This window comes from Charadrius vociferus, unplaced genomic scaffold, assembly GCF_000708025.1.
Source record: "Charadrius vociferus isolate BGI_N301 unplaced genomic scaffold, ASM70802v2 scaffold1339, whole genome shotgun sequence".
Lineage (NCBI taxonomy): Eukaryota > Metazoa > Chordata > Aves > Charadriiformes > Charadriidae > Charadrius > Charadrius vociferus.
The window spans coordinates 130,024-155,650 of record NW_009650216.1 but is presented as its reverse complement, the minus strand read 5'-3'; the positions used below and the strand labels follow the sequence as shown (position 1 = coordinate 155,650).

Genomic DNA, 25,627 nt, shown 5'->3' with positions numbered 1-25,627 from the left:
ACGCCCCGGGTCAGGGGCAACGCTGCCCTCATCTGCTGAGGGTGGACAGAGAGACAGACAGGCTCAGTGCCTGGGCCATGGTTACACATGAACTCTTGAGCAGAAATGGAGGGATTTTTTGCATCTTCTCTTTCAGTCGACAATTAACTTTCTTCTACCAAGACCAGAAGAACACACAAGGCACAACCATGCCATGCTATCGTGCCAAATCTTTAAGTCTAGATTTTAAATGCAAATACCAAGTCTTTGCTGTTCGGATGCCAGTCTCACCAGGAAAAGGCAGATCTGTCTCAGCATAATCCATAACTTCCTATCGCACTGCGTTTCACCAACATCAGCGGGTGTTTTGAGAGCCCGGTGGGGGTAAACACGCAGAGTTATCATGCGGGACAAGACATGCCATGTAAGACAGAGGGAGGAGGCGCCCTGAGTTTATTTTTACCATTCACAGCGTCTGACGTGCTACCGAAGGGGTCAGCGAGAGGCAGGATATCAGGGAGCAGAAGCGCAGTCTCAGGAGATTTGAGTCCCTCAATCAGTTTTTCTGGGTTAAGCAGGAAAAGGAGGAAGGAAGGCAACAGAGAAAAAAGCAAAAAAACCAAACACAAGAAAAGACAACATTAGTCAGGTACTCAGTTTAGTGGTTCATAGTTCCAGTGGTCAGCCTTGCAACAGCATCTGCACAATTTTACGTGCACGTAACACTATCAGTTAGAGATATTAGGGGGCAGCTCTTCACCAGCTGGCCATGGTCATCTAAGACGACTGAGGACACCCTCACCCACCGGGCGCTGCTCTCCCTGAGGAGCCGCTGTAAAACAGCATGCAGTTCTTTCTCCCCTACCCAAAGCACAAAAGCTTAACATGACCCACTGACACTCAAATTTGGGAAAAAAAAAAAAAAAAAAAAGAAAAGGGAAAAGGAATCCCGCAGGTTTTTCCCCTCTCACCTCCCTATGCTGGGGAGGTCTTTGTTAGTCTTTGTATAATGAGACAAAGCAGAAGAGATGATCAGAAGCGCAGGAATGCTAGAGCTAGGTATAAAATACTTATTAATTTGCTCAAGAATGGAACACTTGCAGCCCTTCAGAGCTTAAGCAAAACCAGAAATCATTGAGACACTCCAGTGCCAGACATCTGAACATGCCCTTGGGTTAAACAGCTGTCTAGTTACCCCTTAATTATTTCAACTATCAGGTTTCAAATCAGACATGTCATTCTCAGCAGTACAACTCCTGTGGTTCCCATTATCCTTCACACAAAGACATTTAGATAGCCTGGGCAAAAAGTTAATCTCAATTATTAATCTGGTGGATGAGCGATTTCCCAATCATACTAACCAGGTTTTCAATAATGAGCTTAATTATTTAGCTTTCACCAGCGTTTCTTCCCAGAACAAGAAGATAAAGAACATTTTCAGGATTTGCTAGAAGTAATCACCTTCAGCAGAACAGCACTGATAGAATTTGCTCCAAACAGAGAAATTCGGCCATTTCAACTGGTTGAAACAACTGCATTTATAATCTAACACTGGAATGAGCTGTGCCCCTGCCACAGTTATACATTCACAAAATATTTACATCTATATTTTACGTCTTGAGTGCAAAGCCTGGTGTTATTATTTATTAGCCGAAGAAAACGTGCCCATAACTGCACAAAAGCACAGGCTCTGGAACACTGCTGTATAAAAGACTTACCAAGCTGAGAAAGCAAAAGAAAAGCTTAAGTCGCACTGTTACATACATGGTAATAATATCAATCTTTTTTATTGCCCTTTCTAAATGATAAAATAGCCCAGTGGCTTTCGAACTACTTATTCAAAGCAGGACAAATCCTACTCCCCATGAAAAACTTCACAAGCCCAACTCACTAAAGCAACCAGGAAGGGAAGGCAACCTAAAAAGCAACCCAAGAGGCAGCTGTTACATCCCTGAAGGCCTCAAGAAGGTCAACTGAAAGGAAAAAAACCCGATGGGAACAGCAGGCTTGAATGTACCTGAAAGTTTCCCACCTCTACAAGGAGTACTCAATTTTGAAGGTCACCAAAGCAAAGGCGCCCCGGCTGCAGAGGTGTCCTCCGGCTTCTCACTGCACAAAGAGGTTTTTTTGTTTTTTCCTTGGATGAATGGAGAGGCAGGGAGCAGGGGTTCGGCAACAAAAAGAGGCGTTAATGCTCTCAAAAGGGGGCTAAGGAGGATGGAACTGATGATGGCACGTTGGGAAAACCTAACACAACACAGGCGAGAGACTTGGGGCCAAGATGCTGGGGAACATGCTCAATTCCTTTTCCTGGAAGGGAAGTGGTGAGATACCAGGTATCCACCCAGAGTACCGCTGCCTAAACCAGCGTTTTAAATCCATGAATCCAGATAGCAAGGACACAACTGTAGGAGAAATTACGGATTGTCTCAGAGTTGGGCAATTTCAGATTGGGTTTGGCTCCTACTTTGAGATAAAGTAAGCTACAAAGTGACACGTATGTACATTGTGAGTGCATTCCCATCTTAGAGGGTCAGGCCGAAGACACCCCTTTCCAAGCAGACTCTTACCGAAGGCTGTCTGCCAACACCCAGCTCTTCACAAGGCACTTGCATCAACCTATACCTTCAAACCCATATATACAGTAACCATTCCTGTTATGATCCCACTTCCAAGTGTCTTGCTCCTTGAAGTGTGCCTCCTTCAACCTTACCTTTCCAAAGTTTCCTCCTACTGCAGATTTCCCATTTAACAAAGCGGATCTGCCTCTTGGTCAGGTACCAGACCAATCTGCCTATTGAGCTCAGCCACATTTTTTAGACATGCAGAAATTATGAGAAAAAAACATGGTGGTGTTCTCCCTACATGTTAGTTTTCCCTTCTGTCCCCTGGGCTCAACTGATTTTACGCAAAGCTTTAGACTGTTGGTGTTTGTCTTATTTTGTTACTTGTCTCACAAGATCTCCTTTCTTGCTTCCTTCACTGCTGGTGCTGACCCGCCAACGCCGTTACAGGTAGCCACTGCATCTGTATGGCATGATTAAAATGAACTTTCTCCCTTTTGAGTAAGGCTGAGAAGTTCAACGCAAACAAGAAGGTGTCAGGATGAATGGGAAAAGAGATACCAAAAGTAACAAAAATGAAATGCCTCAGTCTATTTTGAGGCCCAGCAGTTAATTTCCCTGGTTTCTGTTTTGTGTTGCATCTTGCACTAACCTGTAGGAATGAGATAAAGTAAAGGAACAGCAGTCGCTTTACGTGGTGGGAAAATTCACGTTCAACTAGGAGCAAAGGAAAGGTTAGCGACGGCCCAGCCCAACCCACGGCTCTGCGTTAGTTAGGAGGAATACCTTCTCTGCAAGAGTTCGGTTTGGTCTCTTTAGCACAACATGCTTATTGAAACACACGCATGTGCTAAAGGAAGCTTGTCTGAATCCACATCGGACATTCAAGTCCAAAAACACTCCATGCCTCTGCAGTGGCAAATAAACCCAGCTCCAAGCCTCTGCTCCAAGGATCAAAGCAGTAACTCAAGGAGGGCATCTTCCACACACTGGACTGTTTCCCTGTGCAGGAATGTTAGGCTGCTGCAGTTTAACTATATGCAAACCTAGTAAGAAAATACAGTCGCTCATAATACTGCATTTTGGGTCCTGCTCCCAAAGGAATCCTCCAGCAGAAGTTTAATTTGAATTTCCAAGAAAAAAGCTGCCTCACCTGCAAGCGAAGTCCTGGCTGAGATGGTGAGAAGCCAGCAACGCTAACTGATTTGAATGAGTAAGAAATACAGCAGTGCAAGAAAAGGAAAAACCGGGATAACTAGTCTTGTTTCTGTTATCTGTACAAACATGACCGTTCCAAGTCACGCATATATGAAGTGAGCATCTGCTGCACAACAGACTCCACCAATAAAGCAAACAGCACGCAGGATGTATCTGCCATTTGCAGAAGAGATGAAGGGTACAGCCTCGGGTATGGACTTCTCTGCAACACTCTCTCCCATCTGCCACCCCCTTCGCAAAGACCTTCTACTGGAGGAAAACCAAGAGGGATGTTTTGCCACTACAGTTCCAGTTTCTTTTGACTCTCCGGGCATGTAGGCACACAATCACAAGCGGCGTTTTACAAGTGGTCGTGATGGCAAAGAAGATCGGTTATGCAGCAATGGAACACAAAATAAATAAACAAATACAAACAACTTCTATGCTGCAGTTTCAGGGCCCATTGCAACTGATTTTATGCATGTATAGAGCTCAGCCTGGAGCGTGACAGGACAAGACACGTTCTGTCATATCAATCACCATGCGGTTAAATTCAGGATTTTATAGTATCAGAGGTCCTTCCGCCTCAAATCCAATACACATATCCAGAGTATTCACATGTAGACATACGAACAAGCCCGAGGATAAACAAGGTTAAGAAAATGTAACCCAATACAAAGATATTTTATACCATACAGCTCCTGAAGGGCTCTCAGGAAGGGCTTTTATCGAACTCCAGCTGGGAAACGTGCTTTAATCGATAACTCGGCTCCCAGTATGAGGTTGCCTCTTGGAGGAATCCTTTTCCCCAGACAGCCTGCCAAAAATCCGCCTGATGCTTTCCAGGTCACAGGGAAAGTAAGCTTGATTCAGGTTCAATGATCTGATCATTGATATTTCATTTTCTGTCGGGTTTTCTACTTTGCCTGTTTTCATCCCTGACAGGATGGCAGCAAGTTTGCTCTGGCGTTGCAGCAGCTAGTATGGACGCTGGCTGAGTGAGACGTATTAGCAAGTCTTAAGAAGGTGCCTAAGCTTAAAAGCACGCAGGGGGGATTAAAAAGCGCCCGATCAACCCTTTCCAGAGCTAAAGCCCAGGCACATACTGCAGCCTTTAGACAAATGTTTCGCATTCTTCCCAAGTTCCCAGTTCCTGGCAGTAAGAAATTACTGATTGTTTCCTATCATAGTCAGAGTAAGCAAAACCTGTGGCAGAAAAAGCAAAGCAAGAAGCCTCGAGCTAACAGCCCGCAGAGGCATCCCCAAATGGCAGGGGTTGGTAGCTTCAGAGACTGGAAAACCAAATCGCTTCCACCTGGAATGACAGCAAGAGCCTTTCCTCTGATTTGCACCAATGTAAGAAGGAAGGAAGGAATGCCATTTAGCACCAGCAGAATTAACTATGGATTTACATCGTGGGACAGAAAGCAAGATCAGTCATGCGTAGGTTGAGGAGCACAGCTTTGGACAATCCAGTGAGAAAGTTTTGACCTTTTTCTTCAGATCCCTTCTTTTCCAACACATGCACAAATCTGATTTTTGAGATTTACAATTAGTCAATTTGCACAGACTTTGCATCTGCAACACCACCACCGCCAGAGACTACAGGCTGGCATGCTGCATTTATACGTGGCGATATACTGGTTAAGCAACAAAGTATATGCAGAAAGCACTTTAAGAAGGACTCAGATTATGAAAAAAATATAAATCAAGAGAGAAGGGGGGCAAAAGGGGGTTTTAGTTAAAGCAGGCTATTAGAAAGAATAAAAAGACTCCTAAGAAACTTGCAAGTTAAAAGGAACAGAGGGCAAAGATCCGTCATTCATTGGTAACACACCGAACAATCAAGATGCAACATCTCAAAGCCAAAGAAGTCCACCAGCCAGGCACCGCACACAGTAAGAACGTTACTCACTCGTGTACTGCGGAGGAATAGCAAAAAGAAACACAATTCAATAGAGCACACAGCAGAGTTCTTTTCTTCGGATGTCAACTGAGAAAGAAAGACAAGGTTGTAAAAATCCTGCCAAGTCAACTGCGCTGCGAGTGGGAGGGCAGGTATAGATTAGTCACTCAGGAAGATTTCTGCCTATCGATTAATCAAGTATTAAAGATTAAAGCAAGCCCTGCACATTATTCAGCAACAGAGGACTTTGACTAATCAAGGGAAGGCACTGGACTTTCATTTTCCCAATGGAGTTTCTGTCAAATGGAATTGTTTCTTACGTAGCACAAAGAAAAGAAAAACCCCATAGCAATGGGCATGCTTTAAATACACATGCACACAGCACTGTAAACACCATGGAGAACAGTAGGACAGCATTTAACAGTGGCTCCTTAAGAGATCAAAATCAAACCATTTCAGTTTAACTTTCAAGATCTCAAGTATTTGTCAACTAATACCCCTTCAGATCAAACTCAAAACCCAGATGGAAACACCACTAGATACTATTTACTCTCATTTAACTGGAATTCCAGCGGTCCATTGGCTTTGTTGCTCCAAAGCATCAAACCACCATATTGTACTCTCAGTTAATAACACAGCAATTAGCTCATCAAGTTACTAGATAAGTAGTTTCCACATTGCATTTTCCCAACTCAAGATATAAACTCAAATCATCAGTACACATCAATATGTTTGTGCATGTCTGCAATGATTGTATCTCAATGTGTCATCTTGCTACAAATAAAAGTTCTTATTAGAAATTAAGGTTTTTTTACGGTTGTTATAAACACCCTGACATAGGTGGGCATAGGTTATCTTCTCTGAATTTATGGGCCTGGGGTAGAGAGAATTATGCTGATTAGAAACATTTCAGCAAGCGCTTTGTGCCAAAATATAAAAGAGCCCTCCTACATTAGCAATAGCGGCCCCGCTAAAGCAGCTGAACTGGTGTGTTTTGACAGGGGTGTCAAGGATTTGAGTCCTAGCTCATGTCTCCAGGTGCTAGAAACTGCCAGCTTCAGCAATCTGATCTCAACACTTCACCGTTCTTTCCCCTTTCCAGTTCTCCAAACGTTGCGATAGCCTGAAACCCACCTCCAGCTCGCGAGGCTGCTTTCGCGCCCTGCAGAGAAAGCCCGGAACCCCACGTCCTGAAGGCCACGCATGAGAACACAGTGAGAAAAATCCAGTTTTGCTTAAAACTCCTCTTTTTGAAGCCAGTTATGTTTTGAGCAGGAGCAGTCATCAGGACCACATGTTTTTGATAGCTCTAGAAACAGGCCAAGGGTGTGGACACACTTTGTTCTGAAATTGCACTGCAAGATATCTACTTCCTTAGCCCCGATAGGAACCCTCCCGGGCCAACGTAAAAACACACAGGTCCACGAGTATTTGAAGGAAATTGGCAAAAATAACCCCTGAAGGGCTCTTTAAAAGCTTCAGAGAACCTCACCGTGACAATGACTCTTTAATAAGCAACGCTGTTTGCCTTTTCATCATCAATGAGAATCCAGCCTGTGCCCAGATGGCACAGGCGTGCTTTGCTTTCCTGGCCTGTGTTTCCTTCCCCAGCTACATCTGCATGTTTACTTAGCTGTGCCGGCCATGGAATCGCTCTTATCTCACTTTCCGTTATGGCCAAGACAATGTCGCAGAGGCCGCTTGGTGTTGCTGTTCTTCAAACAAATAACTAACTCCACTAAAGACACATTTGTCTCTCAGCTGCAGCGAAGATGCTGAATTATTGCAGGGAGTAAATGGTTGTGTAAATTCAAAAAGAACGATCCATTCTCTTTTGAAAGGGGGTAGAAAAGATTGACTCATCGTGCAAAGAGAGCATTGTACTCAGTACAGATGCGGAGAGGCCACCAGCACCACCGCCCCGCGCACACAGGCTCAGCCGGCACATGAACCAGTGCGGTGCAATCCGCGGCACGGGGGAGTTTGTCCTCCCTCCAGTCACAGAGAAGAGCAGAGCTTCTCCTTCTCAGCTCTCGCACCTCAGCGCTGCTGCTCAACAACTTCTCCTCGCTCGCTCTGCTGCCAAGGACCCACACCCACCAGCTCATCTCTCTCCTCTTCTGCAGAGCGGATAGAATAAGCCAGGACTGCTGACAGCACCGGGTACCTGAGAGAAGAACATTTATCCGGAACAGGAGCAAGGAGACAACCCCCTCCCACACCCCCAAAAAAACCCACCAGCCCTCAAATAATGGGAAAGGAATATTTTTGGCAGTATCTCAGAGGACATTTCACTGGGTCCACCCTTCACTTACAAACTTGTTGACCTGAGCAGATGTCTCTGGAGTAAAGAGGATACATCTAAAACTTTTGCTGATATTAACAGATGTCTGAAGAGTGCGGGTAACTGCACCAAGAGAGCACTTACGCATTTCTAATTCAGTGGTTAATAAGGGACTTGGGCAAAAGCAGAAGTATTCACATGCTCTGGGTCAAACCTCCCATTAAATACTTCTGCAAAGCAGGTTTTGAGGATGGAGTCCAAAGTCCATTCATGCCAACAGAAGTGAAGTCAAAAGAAACAAAACCTACTGTACGTAACGGGCATGAAAACTCCAGACTTGGGACTATTCACAGAGCAAAGCCTCCATGACAAAGGGAATGATTTGCCTTGAAGCTTCATAACTCAGTTTAATTTCAGGTCTCCAGAATACCCTGTGCAACATTTAGCCTCCCATGCTCGTATGAGCTAAATTCATACTGCTGGGCATTAAGGAGCCACACGTAGCACAAAAATTACTATTCTGATCAAATACTCCATTGTGATTAATCAGCAGTGAAGCCTGCAATAAGCTTATTAAGAAGGAATTGGCTCACTTTCCTACACATGCACAAGGAAAAATGTTTTCAGTATGAATATTTAATTCTCCCTTATTTTAACAGATGTTTTGCCATATTTTTACATCCCTCTTGCCAGCTCTTCTTACTAGTTACAATTCCATTAAGAATTGCAGCCATTACACATCGGAGAAGGAGGAATATACTGAAAACCGTTCTACTTCCACTTGATTATTGTCCAGAGCTGGTATTTCTGCCTTCTATAGGGCGCTATGTTACCTCTTCTCTAGAAGCACTTACTGAGAAGCTCATTACCCACAACAAACGAAAGACAACCTCCTCTACGATATTAGGCATCTCCAGCACCATGATCCAAGCAAACAGGACAGCCTGCTCGAATTTGCTGCCCAAGGTTTGTCTTTACCGTACGCATTTCAATGACTACACAGAACCAAATCTGTACCATATCCTGGGCTGCATCAGAAGAAGTGTGGCCAGCAGGGCTAGGGAGGGGATTCTGCCCCTCTACTCCACTCTCGTGAGACCCCACCTGGAGTACTGCATCCAGCTCTGGAGCCCCCAACGTAAGAAGGACATGGACCTGTTGGAGCGGGACAGAGGAGGCCATGAAGATGATCTGAGGGCTGGAGCACCTCTCCTGTAAGGACAAGCAGAGAGTTGGGGCTGTTCGACCTGGAGAAGAGAAGGCTCCGGGAAGATCTTATTGCGGCCTTCCAGTCCCTAAAGGGGCTCCAGGAGAGCTGGGGAGGGACTTTTGACAAGGGCATGGAGTGATAGGACGAGGGGGAATGGCTTTAAAGTGGAAGAGGGGAGATTTAGATTAAATATCAGGAAGAAATTTTTCACTTTAAGGGTGGTGATCCCCTGGGGCAGGTTGCCCCGAGAAGCTGTGGCTGCCCCATCCCTGGAGGTGTTCAAGGCCAGGTTGGACGGGGCTTGGGGCAACCTGGGCTGGGGGGAGGTGGCCCTGCCCAGGGCAGGGGGGCTGGAACCAGATGATCTTCAAGGTCCCTTCCAACCTAAACCATTCTACAATTCTATGATCTCACTAATCCTACAAGCCAGCAGTCGTACTTAAAGCCACATCTATTGGCTGTAGCTCCACGGCAGCAGGATCCTCCATTTGAACATATTTAGGCTGTCTGGGGACGCACCCTATGGCTATTTGTCATCTGTTAAGCATCATTTCCTCATTTCTCAGGAATCTGTGATGGAAAGGTTCATCTGCCCTTCTGAGCATACAGAGAAAAGGTGGGAAAGCTCAAGGAGGTCTCCAGTCAACATTCAAGTGATGCCACCTGCACCCTCAGGTGCCAGCACAAGGAGCAAGTTTGTGGCTCAGGCAAAAAAAGCAGCTGAGCTCTCAGCCCAGACCCTCAGCTGCTGCAGGTTTAGAGCGCAGAGAGCCGACAAAACTGGCTCTGTATGACAAACAGGCAAAATACCAAATCAAAGCCTCACTTATGCCTCTACTGAAAGCCTCCCTAAACAACCCCGCTCTTGTAACCACGAGGTAAAGGCTCGCGCTTTTCCTCCTGAAAGGGCTCCGCGTGCTTCCAGTCTATAAAAAGACAGACATAAAATGTTTTCAAAGCAATGAGATTCACCAGCAAGGTTTTTCTCAGAAATAAAAATATGCCAAACAGAAAGCAAATATTTAGCAAGCATTCAAAGAAATTCAGCTGCTTCTGCACAAAGCGAAGGCAGCTTGGATACCTGCAACTGGAGATGCCGATATATGAAGAGACTAAAGTCAATCCCAGCTCTGCTGACCCGAGGGGCACACCTAGAAGAACACCTTTCCCATGCAAGTCATCACATCCCTCCCATCCAAGATCTCTCTACTTGCTGTGGGGAAGTTTCTGCACAGGTAATGCAGACACAGAAAACCAAAGATGACTCTGTTCTGCCTGACAGACACACAGATTGAAAAATCAGAGTCCGCATCCAGCGTTTTTATCTTTTCTGTTTGGATTTACATGCACAGACAACCCCTCTCTGTTTTCAAAGCTAAGGATAAGTCTATAGCTGTTGTCCTTGAAAACAGCCATGGGCTCAAATTTTATGTAAAAAAAATAAAACACACCCAAGCCCTAAATCAGAGATGGTCTCCTGCAGGTTTCTGCAAAGACAACAAAGCCACACCTCCTGCGTGCCCTTGCCCCCCGCTTTGCCCCCAAGGAGGGGGATCCACTGAACTCAACAGGACCAGACAGACACAGGCAGAGAGATTAGCGAAAGAAGGTTTAGCACCTGCCTGCAAAGATATGCAACCGGTCAGGGACAGATTTGTGGGACCAACAACCTGGCACCACAAAACCTCCAGACAACTGCTGCTCCGCTAATTTGCGCCCAAGGGCAGGGTTGAAAGGCAATTTCTCTGCAGTGGTTTCTGTACTATAAAGAATTCCAGATCTCCCGCAACTAAGGCTGCGACTGCTGCTTCTTCTGGTTGTGCTGTATCAAAATGCGGTAGGCAATAAGCAAAACAACCGTCTTGGTGTGCAACTGTATGTGTTGAGCATGCTGGCAGAGAATTAAATAGCAGCCTGGGTCGACAGACTTCAAGTCAGACTTCAACCCTTCCTATAGAATTTGCAGGGGGAAAAAGATGCAGTCATCTGCCTTCTGTAGGTTCTTTTCGAATTATAGCTGGGCAGGTCAGCTCCTGGCAAGCGCTCACCCAGGGGAGAAAGCCTCCAAGTTCTGCTTCTTTTTTCGAACTGCAGCATTCATGAGTAAAACCCCTTTTTGAACGAAAACACATTTCTTGTGCTCTTTGAGCATCAACCAGAAGGAAGAAAGTCCCACACAGTTATGGAAAAAAATAGATTTTTTTTTTTTTTCCCCTAAATTGCTTAACTTTCCATGGAGAGATGCCATCTTTACAAGCACAACGTTTTGAAGCTTGGGTTCTCTACTGTCAAACCACCAGTGATCTACAGCTTGAGCTGAGGACAAGGGTGAGAGCTGTAAGAAGCACTTGCCCTCTGGAGCTAGCTGACAAGAAGGGACCCGTCACACACATTTGCCAGAGGGCTTAGAGAAACTCCAAGAGAAAAATATTCCCATATTCCAAATCCCACTGATTTGCAAATAAACTCCTAAGCACTTACATAATCTTGTGCTAAAAAGTGTTGGCTGTTGCAGTCAGAAATGTGCACACAGGAAAGGCTTTTAAGTAGTACCACAAGTAAACAGAAATAGCTACCAACTGCACCAGATAATTTTGCCAAATCAGAAAAGGTTACATGTTAACTTGTGCTTCACATGGAGCACGCATTTGCAATAGACATTGGAAGCCAAAGAAACACCGACTCTTAGGGGAAAGAAATATGAACAACACTAAAAACTACAATTTCGAAGTTGGAGACCAATTTGAAAATGGCTTAGGTCAGACCAGGTAATTACCCAGTGATTATTTTGGCTTTGAACACTGAGCCTTTAAAGACACCAACACTGTTGGCAATAGAAACAATCTGACAACCCCAGGGGCTGCCACCAAAACTAAGGGCTGTTGTGCTCAGCACTGCTCCCACCACCACGCAGACATTCCCCAGCAGAAAGCGCTACGCATCATTGCTACCGCTGAGTTCAGCAAAGCTTGTCAGTGCCCAGCACCATTGCAGGTGTCCCTAGAAATAGAACTGGAAGAGTACAAAACAAACAACAGGAATTTGCCCCCCTCCAGTTACCTGGCGTGTCGGATAACGGGAGAGGAATGAAAGGATCAGGCACAGTCAGAAGAGGAGGGCTAGTGTCCAGACTCAGAATGTCTTTCGTTTTTTCAGCTGGTAACCAGGGAGAGAAAAGGCAGAGTGAAACAGAGAAGAGAGAAAAGCAGAAAGCATCGAGCGAAATCTCAGCACAGGCACAGCTCAATCTTACAGAGCCCAAGCAAGGGCCTGACAAGAACACACACATCAACACTCAGAACAAGTTTATGTTGGTAGTGAAGAGAAAAACCCCACCACTATTACCATGTAGCTCTCCAAGACAATTTAACCCACAGATCTCAAAACATTCCTTGAAAGGGAAGTACTATTATCTCGCTTTACAGCGGCACAAAAGGTGAAATGTCTGAACAGAGGGCGCACAGCAGGCCAGCCCCCACGGTGGGCCTCTTCGTCTGAAATAAAAGATACAGCGTCTTGCATCAGACAGGCTGAGGCAGGCTCATAGCTACGGGGAAAGAAAAAGAGAAGGGCTAGAAGCGCCCAGCCCAGTGCCAGCACCGAATTTCCTAGACACCTTCCTATGCCGAATCACAGGACAGGAGAGTCAAGTGGCACGTTTTAGAGGCAACTGCTAAAAGAATCAAACACCCTACAGTGTCCAGAAAGCCCAGAACACACAGATGCTTCTCAGGCTTTGCAGAAGGTACATTGCAGCTGAATCTGGTAGGTACATTGCTGCTGCTACTCAACGTTACTCCACAAAGGCTGATGGAACATCATAAACTGTTCACAGGGCACTGAACAGCCGGACAAACTCAGAACGCGACACCCTAGAGCGCTCTTGCGTCATGGACTTCAACTCCTTTATTCCCAGGTAAGAGCCAACAATACCTAGCTCAGTTATAAGCTCCTCTAAATCTCTTTTCATAAATAGAAATAAGCGTAAATGGATTTGTCACTTCTTGCCCCACAAAGCATTCTTCAATCTCTTCCCAGGACTCCTCTCACCGAGGGTTGGTGCGCTTTGGTGAGGAAGCATCCAACAGTTGCATTTGTCACCAGTAACAACGGCTGTGTAAGACGGGGGAGAGGATTACTCGCGTTTAGGGCCCTGGCAGTAGTTTTCCAACAGTGTGCTTGGCAGGTCTCTGCTGCACTCAGTGAGAACCGATGCTGAGGAACTAGAAACAAGCAGCAGCACTCACCAAGTTTTTTCAGCACATGGCAAAACCTTGGTACCCCAGCACCAAAGGAGACACCAGACAAGGTCACATGTGCAGAGGCCTCTGCAGGAAAGCTCCTCAGACCAGCCAGGTCTCCTGACCTCTGGACCCAGTGCAAAACTTCTTGCCTTCACTATTTAACATGTCAATTATGCGACTGACTGTGCTCTCCTCTGAGGATTTTCCCTGCTCTCTCCTGTCTGATGTTCTCATTCTACAGCAGAGACGTTACCCTCCTCTCCTTCATACAGCCTAACAACTGCAGGCAAGGAATATCCTCCAGCATGTCTGACCTACATCTCCCAGTCCAATTCCCTTATTGCACGCTACATGTTACTTCTAATTATGAGCTGCATGGAACTTCAACACGTTAAGAAGCTTTCTTGTGAACTTAAGGGGCTCACTTAGTTTCTTCCCTCACTAAAAGCCTCACCTCTGCCTACAGACGGTGCCTCCTGTCTCGACTACCCAACTGTGACAGGTACATGTACCGTTCCTGCCTTCCCTTCTTTACTGAAGGAACAACCCTTCCCTACAGCTCTCAGAATCAAGGCTCAGCTCAATTTATATCAGCTTTATCTTCCTTTTAAAGAGGCTATGACAAAGAGTTGCCATTTTTCTGCAGTGCTGTCCAGGGCATCGCCCTCTAGGATGTATTCACAAACTCACCCGATCCAGCAGTGAAGGAAGAGCCACCAAACGCATCTGCTTGGGCTGCAGACGAAGCCGGCTGGAAACCCGGAATCAAGTTCTCCGTGGAACTGCCCATCTTTTCTGGAGCTTTCCCTGAAATGCCAGACGTAGATTTAGGGGAAAAACTTCCATTCCGAAGGTCGCTTACCTAGATTTTTAGGACTCTATTTCAGTGTGTACCTAAGCCCCTTCCTGCAAATCATAACTTGCAGATGAAGCTGAGTTTAAACTGTAGCTTCTACAACCAACTGACCAAGGCCACTTTAAAAGCAATTAGTACCTTTGACGATCGTGCTCATTTAATTGCAATGCTCAGCAAAGAGGACAGGGACCGAGAAGGAAAACCGGAAGGATTTATCTCTTACAAGCACAGAGGACCATGATAATATGGGAGCACCCCAGCAGCATCTGACCGAAAGCATCATCATTCCATGCCATCTTCCGTTTTGAGAGTAGGCTGACATCAAACCATCTCCATGAACCTACCGTCACCTAGCTTTGCAAAGTCCTTGTTCAGCAGCTCCTCAGCTGTGAGCTTGGAGAAGTTATCATCATCAAAGGGATTCCACGTGGAGACATCGGGCGGGTTATAGACATTCTGCTGTGAGGTCCTTGGGGAACCCGAAGGTGTGGTGGAAGCCGATCTGGATGTGATCATCCCAACCAAACAACAGTCGTTAATAACCCATCTGAAATCCTCTGGCCAGCACTAAGAGCTGGTCCAAGCTACTGCTGTACAATTAATTCCTACTTAAAACAGCACAAGTTATTGTACTTGCATGCCCAGAAAGCTGAGACCAGTCAGTGAGTAGGTACTACTCACAACCTGGTTGAGCATCCTCGTGTCAGGGATTACACCGAGCATCATAAGCATCGCATTTGAAACAATTTTCTTCACTGCCCACGTGGAGGCTTCCTGCCTGTAGACACTGTAAAAGTGACCTAGCAAGGACTCCTGGGGACGTGCTGAAGCTGAGCAGCAAGCGTGAAGCGCACACCAGGGCTACTGGTGGAACAGCTGAAATGACACCAGCTTTTCTAATCCGGAGGAAGGCCCTGCTTGCCTAGCTTCTGGGGAGCACGGAAGCGCTCAGGAGGAGCGGGGGAGTTTTTTGAGCAACTTTCTGCCAAGCCCTAAACTGTGGTCTTGGGAAGGCAAAGACTCATTTTGACCTCACAGTTTGCTGCCTACCTTCCTCTCAGAGCTTCGCCTAGGAAACCGCCGACGAGCCTCCTCTACACCCTCCTCCCTCTGTACCCCGTGACACCAAGCGAGCAGCCACCTACTTGGACTTGTTGAGACTGGCTTCAGCAGCCGCCGCCTGCAGGAGCTGGGTAGACTTGCTGGCCGGAACCCCAAAAACCGCACTGTGGGTCACGTCGCTCAGAATCCTCCTGTGTCCTGCACGCTGTGTCTTGGGGGAGGACGGAGGGGTGAGAGAACCCAGCTTCTGCCCTTGCACTGCCGTGGGGGGAGTCGTCTGAGGTTTTTGCTGTTGTCTCATTTGTGCCTGCATCTAGGAGAGAAAGTAAAATGGTACGTCGTTGCTCGTGAACAATCATGACGAAAAAAACAGCTATATGCTGGAGGACCTGACCTTCAAGTCACGGACTGGGGATAGTCTGGAGGGGAAAAATCAAGCAAACAAAAGACTCGGGAGTGGGGGAATTTGCTGTATTTCAGGATTAGTACAAACGCAGGAGCAGACACTTTCTCACCTTTCTATGGCGCAGCCCCTATTAGCGCTTGTCATTAAAGGCTAGCTGGTCTCAGAAACTTGCTCATGGGTAAAGAGGCTGAGATCCAGGGCAGAGGTAAAAAAAAAACAAACAAACAAACCAGATCATAGTGTGCAGGAGTCTTGTCATACAGACACATGGAGTGGGGGTAAAGTGAAGAGCAGCGCTTCCTCCAGCAGATAATGTGTGATTGGGGTCAAATCCCTAAAGGAGTACAGGTCTTCTGCAGAAATCTTGTGCAATAAGCTTTCTTAGCTTTCTTTTGGGGAGTATGGGGGGTGGGGGGTGGATGTGCAAGGACCACAGGAGCAACATTTGTCCTTAAAATCTGGAGGAGAAAAACAAACATGTTTGGTTTAGGTGTAAGCCAAGATAGCCCCGCTAAAAACCCTTTGGAAACTACCTCAGTCTTGTGTTAAACCCACAAACCCATAAATAATTGAAATACTGTTTTGTAGTGATAACCAACAGCATGACTTCCAATTATGTGATTGTTTTTGGTGGTTTTTTTTTTCCTTTTCCAAAATCTGTCTGTCAGTGAGATATCATGGTTGGATTTAAAGCAGGAAAACCAGGATGGAAAGAGCAGAAAGCTGTGCCTGTCACCTCCCCTGCCTGGGCATTAGCTCCCTGTTCCCCACCCTGCACCATCCCAGGCCATTTTCAACCAAGGAAGACAGAGGAAACACTTGGGAAGACCCAAGAGAGCAATGAGAAGAGTTACATCCCCAGTGTGGTGCTTACTACAGTGGGACAAGGCAAACAAGTGGTTAGCTGCCTTGCTTTTCATCTGGCATTTTCAGGCAGGCTAATTCACTGCGGCTGAGAATCAAGCTGACCTGACTGCTTCTGATGCACCCACCTTATGTCTCGCTATATAGGTCACTGCAGAACGGTACATTTGGTGCTGAGAAATAAAAGGGCAGTGCCGAAATCTCCACAGAAATGAATGCGGAGCCTATTAAGCTGAAGTCTTGCAACGCAAAAATGTTTTGACGGGTCCTGGCTTGGTATCTTCTGCTCAGAGACTCTGCTCTGCAGAGACCATGTCTCACTATCTTTTTTAAATGAGCCAACGACTGCTTTTCCTCTCCTGACTGCTGCAGGGGCAGAAAAGTGTCCAGACGCATCCATTCTGATCAGCCTTCTGGGGGGATAAGGCTAATTTTCAGTCCAGCTGATTTAATAAAATTAAGACTGGTTTTGTGCTAGTGAATCACAGCAAAGCTCTTTAGAGATGCACTTCAATACTACATTTCAGGCATTTCTCCTCTAAAAGGAACAGGGTAATAATGGGCATCATCCAAGACCTGTCTGCGTGGACTGATAATCTCCCACCAATTTCAATGAACTGACTTGCCCCAGGTCATTCAGCAATCGATAACAAGACCAGGAACACAACAGCTCCAAGCTTGTCACCTACCCTAACAACCAGCTTAGTGCTGAAAATTAATATTAAAGCGAAGGGGGTGAATATGACGGAGCCTTGAGACACATCAGAGTAAAGCAAACAATGCTTCCCCAGCACTGTTCAGGTCACTGGCTTATGGAGTTTATTAGTCAAATTAATTCCTGATGCCACTTCAAAGGAAGCATGTTCAAGAGATTAATTATGTCCTGAATGACTAGCACCTCACGAACAAGCAAGCACAAACTGACCCTTAGTTGGACTCAAATATTGCGTACCTGAAGTGGTTTGTTATCAGATACTGTTTGCTTTGCACACGTGCAACCTGGTACAGCAAAATAACGGGCAGCCTCCCCTTCCCTGGTGCCTGCACATGCTTTCTTTCCAGCACGCAACTAGAGTTAGGGACATCCCTTTGCATTCCCAAAAAACAAGCGAGAGCGGATGGGATTGTGCAGGAACGAAAGCAAAAGGCACAGTTTCTTCGCATAGGTACTGCAGCGACACTCTGGCAACGGGGATTCTGCCCTCTGGCACGGCTGCCCTGCCTTCAACGCCGCAGACAGCTGGCTATTTCCCTGTTGCAGACAGCCATATTTTCCAGTAAGTAAAGAGCATTTATTTTGGATGCACATTCAGATGATTAGTGAAGTGGATGATTTATTTACTTATTTATTTTTAGATACGGTGCTTTGAAGAGTTTCCTTCCCATAGTATTCATTAAAGAAAAAAAGTTATCCCAACACCAGAAACAACTAGGAAGGCTGCTCGCACCTTCCTCTGCATCAGAGCCCCGAATACGAGATGGAAGTTTTCCAAACAAGCAGCAACATGAAGCAGTTCTGTTGCCTGGTGCCCATCATGATGCATTAAATGCAAATAAGTTTTAGAAGAGTTGACCACACATCTTCTAAGGCAGCATGACAAGAGAAGGATAGAGAGACGCTGCATTAAGCAGCTACTTGTATCTTTTTATCTGCTTTCAACTCATCACCTACTCATCTTCTTTCTATGGAACCAAAGCACAACTCCTGCGTACAGCAACCCGTTGGAAAGAGCAGTCCAAACAACTGCACGTGTCTTCGGGCCAGCAAGGTTAGCGCTGACATCTGCGACTCAGTAATGAAGCACTCGAGGCCAGCAGGCCCTGGAGCACCTGGGCTCTGTGGGTCCGAAAAGCCAACCCCCCCCCGGGGTGCTGCTGGCGTAAAGGACCTGGAGAGCACTTGCCACAACTCCAAATCCTGCCGCCCCACTCCTTCCCCACAAGGCTCTTACCACTCTTACCTCCTGCGGCTGCGCTGGCTGGGCTGCACTTTGCTGGGCCTGCGGTGGCTGCGACGGCGCCGGGGTTTGCTGCTTTTGCTGAACTGCTGCTGCTGCTGCCGCCGTCTTCTGCTGCATCGCTGCCTGCTGGGCCATCATCTGCTGCTGCTGTTGCTGCTGCTGGTAATAGTTCTGCATCAGCTGCTGCTGTGCTGGAGCTCCTTGCTGCATCACTGGGAACTGGGAAACAACCAGTTGTTGAGCTGCTTGCTGTGCAGTTGGGAACTGGGGTACCACCACCAGAACTCAGGGCCAGCCACGGGAACGGTTACAGCAGGCGGCAAAGCAGCACCAGGCTGCGATGGCCTGGAGACCATCTGCAAAGGCGAGGTGGAAAACGGCTTTCTGGTCTAACATTACATTCTTTCTGTGCTACACCTGCTTGCACGGAGCTCCCACAGCACAGACTGTCCCATGGTCCCAAATTCACTCCTTTCTCCGTTTTTATCAATTCTAAACCTTTCCCCAGCATAGGAAGATTTACTGTCCCTTTGCTTCCGCTGTTAAATATGCTTTAGCAGAGATCTGTGCTGGTATAAACACCTCAGTTAAGCATGCAAGTCTGTCATCTAGACACATCCCGTCTAACACATCACGCGTTCACAGCCCTCCCTGTCACCGCAGCCTACCACACACACAGACCTGGGTCTCACCATTGAAGAGGCACACCAGGCTTCTGGTATCACAAAGAGCAGAAGAGAAACTGTACCCTTCTGCTCATCAGTTGAGCATTGACCTCAAGACCCTGAAACACTTGGAGCTGTAAAATCTTAACCGGCACTGCTTATGTTATGTTTGTACTTGACAAAACTGGAGAAGAGAAGGCTGAGGGGAGACCTTATTATTGCTTACAAGTATCTAAAGGGTGGGTTGAAGGAGGATGGAGCCAGACTCTTCCCGGTGGTTCCCAGTGACAGGACGAGGGGCAATGGGCACAAGTTGGAACAGAGGAAGTTCCGTTCCAACACACGGAAAAACTTCTTTACAGTTGGGGTGACAGAGCACTGGCACAGGCTGCCCAGGGAGGGGGGGGAGTCCCCTTCTCTGGAGATTTTCAAAACCCTCCTGGATGCAGTCCTAAGTAACGTGCTCCGGGCAATCCTGCTTTAGCAGGGGAGTGGGACTAGATGATCTCTAGAGGTCCCTTCCAACTCTGAAAATTCTGTGATTCTGTGAAAACTATCTCAATGTCTGCCACAACGACAGTTAAAAACGCCAGCCTTGCGTAGCAAAGTCTTGCTAGAGAACTGGAGACGCATTGGAAAATGCCCAAAACCCGCACCTATCGCCCCAAAAACCAGGGAACTTGGCCTAAATGCAACGATACAGCCTTGCAGGCCTCTAGCACAGGAAGCACGCGACAAACACGGTCAAACACCTACCTGCTGAGCTTGCATCATTTGCTGTTGCTGGAAATACGCAGCCTGTTGCTGTTGCTGCTGCTGCTGTTGCAGGAGCTGCTGCTTCAAGAAAAGCTGCTGCTGATGCTGAGGTGTGGCTTGTGGCTGAGTAGAAGGGACCTGGGGCTGCGCCTGCGATGTCTGCTGTGCAGCTGGCACCTGCTTGGCTTGTGGCTGTGCCGGGGTCTGTTGAGGTGCTGCTTTTTGCTGTGGGCCGCTGGCAGGGAGCGAAGGCTGAGCACTGCCCAAGGCAGCAGGTCCTGCAACTGGTAGGACGAAAAAATAATAATACAGATCCCTTAGACCAACGTGCACCACAGCCCTGCAGTACAACAGCGCCCGGCAGGAAGGCACCGCACAGGGAACACCGTTTCACCTTGTGGCTGAATGGCTGCTTGAGCCGTGGGTCTCTTCCTAGGCGTCAGGGCTGGCTGAATGGGTAAAATTCCAGGGTTGGGTTGTGTCTGTCCTGCTTTAGGTCTCTGGCGGGGCGCTATGGAAGTTTCTGTCGTAGGGATGGGATCTGTCAGCCTATAAAATAAGAGGAGAAATAAAAGGAAGAGCAGTGAGAGTGCAGTCTTTGATAGCCTGACAGTTGGCGCATGCAACACACAGTAAGGGTTTAAAAACTCATCCATACTTCAGCAGTACGTGACTGATAAAGGTGAAACACTTGTGGGCATCCAGACACACACCCCAACTCTTGCCAGAAAACTACAAGCACAGTAAAACTTAACGGATGCATTCACAACAATTAATCCAACACTATCATTTTGACTTCTTTGCCAATTGTGGCATGTTCTCCTGTTGGACAGCTGGAACTTGTCAAAATCACTCAACTCATTCAAATATTTGCTACAACATATTGTTTAAATCCACTTAGAGATCTGGATGAACAGATGAAGGACATAATAAATTAGCTTAAGAGCAGCTGGTACCTTTGGGCAGAATTGTCTAAATTGCCATCTTTAGAAGTTCCTTAACTTTAGTACATCGACCCCAGACTCAGGTCATTGGACCTCTTCTGATCTCTGCTCAATATTTACCGAGCTCCAAAAACACACAGCAACAGAGCCAAGAAGCGAGACACCACCCTGCCCTTCTGTGGGTACATTTGCTTGTTAGATATCAAGTTGTTCTACTTACGTGAGGGTAACTGCACTCAATTATTTAAACAAACAAAGCAGACTCCTGGGACTGACAGACAGCAGGAGAGATGCCCTATTTCAGAGTCTGAAGAAAACTGCTGGTTTTGGAGTGCCCACTGCCGTACTGCTCACTTTACAGTACAGTAAGGTACAAGTTTTGTCCAACAGAATTTACAAGTCTCCATTACAGTATCATAAGCAGAGCGAGCAGCTGCAGGAGAGGAGAAAAACCACAGCAGTACAGTGGTTTCCCCACTAATTGGACTCCTCAGATGGAGACTGCTTGGGCTTTCGTATGTGTGGTCCCCCCCAAAATAAATTACAGGACTCTTGCAGAAATCACAGCAATTTCATACAGTAATTATTGGGTCATGTCATCTTCTGCTGAGGGTGAAACTCAAACAGCACTAGTCCCCAACGCGGTTTCTCAGCAGACTCGCATTCTTTGGGCCAATTCCAGGCCCACTGCAGTCTTTCTCCTGACTTTGCTCTCAGGTACTCTGGGTACTGCCTCCGGATGGATGACACAGTAGATTCAGTAGCGCACGAACTTCAAGTGCTGCTGTCACGCAATGTCTCCAGTACAAAAAGCCCAGCTGTTGAGTCATGCTGAGTATCGCCCCAGTCACACGCCCTCCCCCTGCAGAAAAATTTCCCCTAATATCCGCATCTTCTGCCTTTCAGATCAATGGTTATTTATGTCATTGAAGCAGAAGCCTCAGGACTGCAGTGTTTGTCTCCACGTGTAAATGTAAGCCCACAAGCTAAATATACCAAACATCTTTCCTAATAAACAGCAGAAAGACAACAGACAATAAAAAGGGAGAGGGCAGAGCATAATGCAGATGTGGTTACCTGGCCTTTGGTTGACTCTTCTTTGCAGCAGCTTCACTTGCTTTAACCGGATCTGGGAGTTTAGTGGGGATTGGAGAGTTCTGCAGATCCCAAACACACCAAATTTTGTATTTTAAGGACAGAAAACAAAGTCAGAAATATTTTTCAAAAGCATCGCAATGAAATGGGGAGACTGGGGGATCCCCAAAGCAACTGTTCCTCATGCTGGACACAGGACAAACTGCTCAATGTCAATGTCATAAGGAGACAGTCGTTTGGGAGAGTCTTTATCAGGGAAAAAACACACTTCAGCTTTTTGACCATTTACTACATGTGGAATCTGAACACAAAGCTTCATAGCACAACCTAGGTATTTTTTAGACAACCTGGGGACAATAGCAGCAATACTTATTAATACTGCTATAAAAAATACAGGCACGATAGTACCAAAACCATGTCTTTTTCATAAAGAACATAAATAACCACCTGAACATGGGGAAAAAAAAGTAGGTTTCCTCTTACCGGGAAACAACAAAATAAAATGTCATGTCACAGATGTCCGTCACACCATAAGAAAATACTTGTCAGCTCTATTTTTCAATTGAAATCTATCAAGATACACTAAGTAGGGGCAGATGGCTGTGTAAGGTCTGATGCAGTTCAAATGCAAAGCTGGCTAGTCCCAGCCAGACGGCAGACACAAAACCGCTACATTTAAAACCAACTGCAGCACAAATTACACACGCTATGATGAATGTGCCTGGAAATCAAATCAGTTTCACGAGCATGGCCTAATTTTCCATGTTCACATGCACAAGATCTCCTGGTCGGCCTCACAGTGGTAACCGGGTGAGGAGGTGAATTGGGGACAAACAGAAATAAACAATGTATGAAACCAACCCCTGATTCCTGACCCCACCCCAAAGGAAAAAAAAAAGACCCTCCTAATTACATAACTGGGGAACAACTCCCAGAATACAGCAGAACATCAGAATACAGCAGAATACTCAGCATTGAGCAAATGCCACCCCCAGTCTCCTCCCACAAAGCCCGACATCAGCCCAGCCCTTTGCTACTCACCTGGACGTTCTGGACTGGGCACTCCTTCTTTGCCAATTTGAATGCGAAGTAGGAAACCTGATAAATATCAGGTCTCTTGTCAGGGTCTGGCTCAAGCATATACCCTTTAAAAGACAGGGACATTAATATCAGAGCAATGGAACGGACAGATTGACATGAGCCATTTGTGGCAGGGCTACAGTTGGCATAACCAGGTGCCAACAGGGCGCCCTGCCTCTTCCCAAGCATCCAGCCGGCGGTCAGCGGGGCTGAGCTGCTCATCAGGCTCGGAGAGAAAGGGGCAAGACAGACGGTCAGGGTGGACTAGGAGACATTTTCCAGTACAGCTACGAACAATTTGTAGCTGCTATCGATCAGAGGTTCTAGAACAAGGAGGGGAAACGCAGCCTGTCTGGTCAGGGAACAGCATTGGTTTCCACTTCTGCATTTCCAAGTGAACCCGCAGGAAAAGAGCTCGATCCAACCCCAGTGTGTCAGTGGGGCAGGGAGACAGGGCAGCCACATATACCACCACGTAAGCAAAGAAAACACCAGGCTGCTCTGCAAACACATCCAACTCTGTGTTAGTCAAGATTGTGGCTAGGAAAAAATAAAAAATAAAATCAAATGCTGTGCTGAAAACAAGAGAGCTGCCCCAGCTCTGCCAAGAGTAGTGCATTGTACCCTTAATTACACATTCACTCTAGTCAGTGGGTTATTTATAAATCATTTCAGTTCTGTTTCTCAGTTCACAGAAGATGAATTCTTATCGCCAGTCTAAACCTCTGTGGTTCTTTTCATTTCCTTATCCAAATAGATTTAATACTGAAGAAATACATTTCTGCATAAATAGGCTTATTGTGCAAGTTTCTGTAGGACTCAAACCAAACCGTTGTCTGTTTTCCTGCCCTTCCAGGGAGTCCACTACAGCCTAGCCAAATAGAAATCTCCTCGTCATAATTTCTTTCGAAGAGTGATCCCCTAAGCTACTAAACAATCACCTTATCCACCCCTGCGTGCAAGCAAGTCTCTTAAAAGAAGAAAAACACCAACTCTTTTACTGCAGGACCAGGGAATGTAAGAACACAAAACCTCTGCTATTTTTTCAGTCCTGCGGAAGTAGATTATAGCACTGTCAGAGACACTCACGGATGAGGCAGTGCATGTCTTGCGAGTGCCGAGAATTATCTGGAATGGTGAAATTGCCATCACAGATTGCCACCTGACTCTCCCCAAACGGCAAGGTGAAGTAACACAGCTTGTACAGTAAACAGCCAAGGGCCTGAAAAGAGAGAACAGAGCAAAGGATTTAACAAAGCGAAGCCAAGCAAGGAACAGTACAATTCAAATACCACTGTAGGTAACATGGAAAGGGCTCTGCTTGGTCTGCTCTGGGGTCCCGCGTGACATCAGGCCCGGGATCGACTTGAAAACAAGCACAGCTCTGCGGGAAGATAAATATGCAAAGAGTTCTCCCTCGCCAGGCTGAGATACTGTAGTCTGGGGGATCGTGTGAGCATCACCACCACCACCACCCCCCCCAGCTCCACACACCACTACAGTGTAACCCTTCACGTCACTGAACAGGCAGAGCCTGCTTCTGCCACATACTGGAAGGAAAAAGCAAAGTAATAGCAAAAATAAATGGTAACCATCATCCTTAATACATCTATCCTGACAAGGAAAAATCCAAACAGTTTCCAAGCTTAAGTTCAATTGCTATAAATATGTACCAGGGAGAGCTATACAGAGAAGTCTGCAGGCTGTTAGGTTATATCACCCTTCCATCTATTTCCGTGCTGCCTTTGACAGCAAGAACCACCACCTATTTCAAAAGAAAATACAATTTTTGCACAAAAGGCTAATTATGAAACACTCCCACCATCTCAGCAGGGAGAGGGGGAAGCATTTCCTAATCCCAAACAACTCATCATCAGCTTATATCTTTTGTCATAGGATTTCACAACTAAATGGCACTCCGGTTTAAAATAACCTTGATGAGATTTAAGGAAAGGGAGGTTACAAGTGGGACAAGCACTGTGACGGGCCTTGGGAGTCAAGGCCCTGCTCTGGACGCTCGTTTGGAAATGCTCAGCGGGTCACTGGAACAGAATTCCTTCCACGCCAGGAAGGAGAGCGCCGTTGGAGCCTTTGGGTCTCCGCCTTTCCACATTATCACAGGAAGGAGTGCAAATCTGAGGTTCTCCTCTGGCTGCCTTTGAGGCCCTGACAGTCTTTTCATGCTGTAACAGCTGTGACCTTCCCTCTCCACGTCTCTAACGGCAAAGCGAGGGACCCGGCACTGGTACGGGGCCCGGTTCTACAAACCCCCCACTGAACTCAGTGGTGCAAGAGCCCCCCGGGAGCTGCTGCGTTCCTGACTGCGCGATGAGCTCAGAGGGGACAGAGGACTCTTCCCAGCAGATGTCACGCCAGCAATTTTCCCCTCTTGTATATGCAGATGCAGAGCTATTGAGCATACATTAAAACTCTCCTTATACTGCTTCTGCCTTGTTACTTCCTAGCTCAGGGCTTCAGAAACCAGACAAACATGCTCTGAATTAGCATTTTAAACACATCCGGTTTGCTGAATTGCCACTACGCTACGAACAGC

At 46.6% G+C, this 25,627-nt stretch overlaps 1 protein-coding gene across 1 annotated transcript in view; it reads right to left on the bottom strand.

Annotated features, from left to right (window-relative positions):
- Positions 1–25,627, bottom strand: part of AAK1 (AP2 associated kinase 1) — a 55,139-nt gene that overhangs the window by 16,745 nt on the left and 12,767 nt on the right. Inside the window, exons 6-16 of the mRNA XM_009892970.1 lie at positions 24,163–24,295; positions 23,035–23,138; positions 21,976–22,055; positions 20,349–20,503; positions 19,955–20,238; positions 18,525–18,752; positions 15,386–15,615; positions 14,585–14,742; positions 14,075–14,191; positions 12,201–12,296; positions 443–544 (exon numbers count right to left, since the gene is read on the bottom strand). Coding sequence (XP_009891272.1) covers positions 443–544; positions 12,201–12,296; positions 14,075–14,191; positions 14,585–14,742; positions 15,386–15,615; positions 18,525–18,752; positions 19,955–20,238; positions 20,349–20,503; positions 21,976–22,055; positions 23,035–23,138; positions 24,163–24,295 — 1,687 coding nt within the window. The remainder of the gene's footprint in view (positions 1–442; positions 545–12,200; positions 12,297–14,074; positions 14,192–14,584; positions 14,743–15,385; positions 15,616–18,524; positions 18,753–19,954; positions 20,239–20,348; positions 20,504–21,975; positions 22,056–23,034; positions 23,139–24,162; positions 24,296–25,627) is intronic.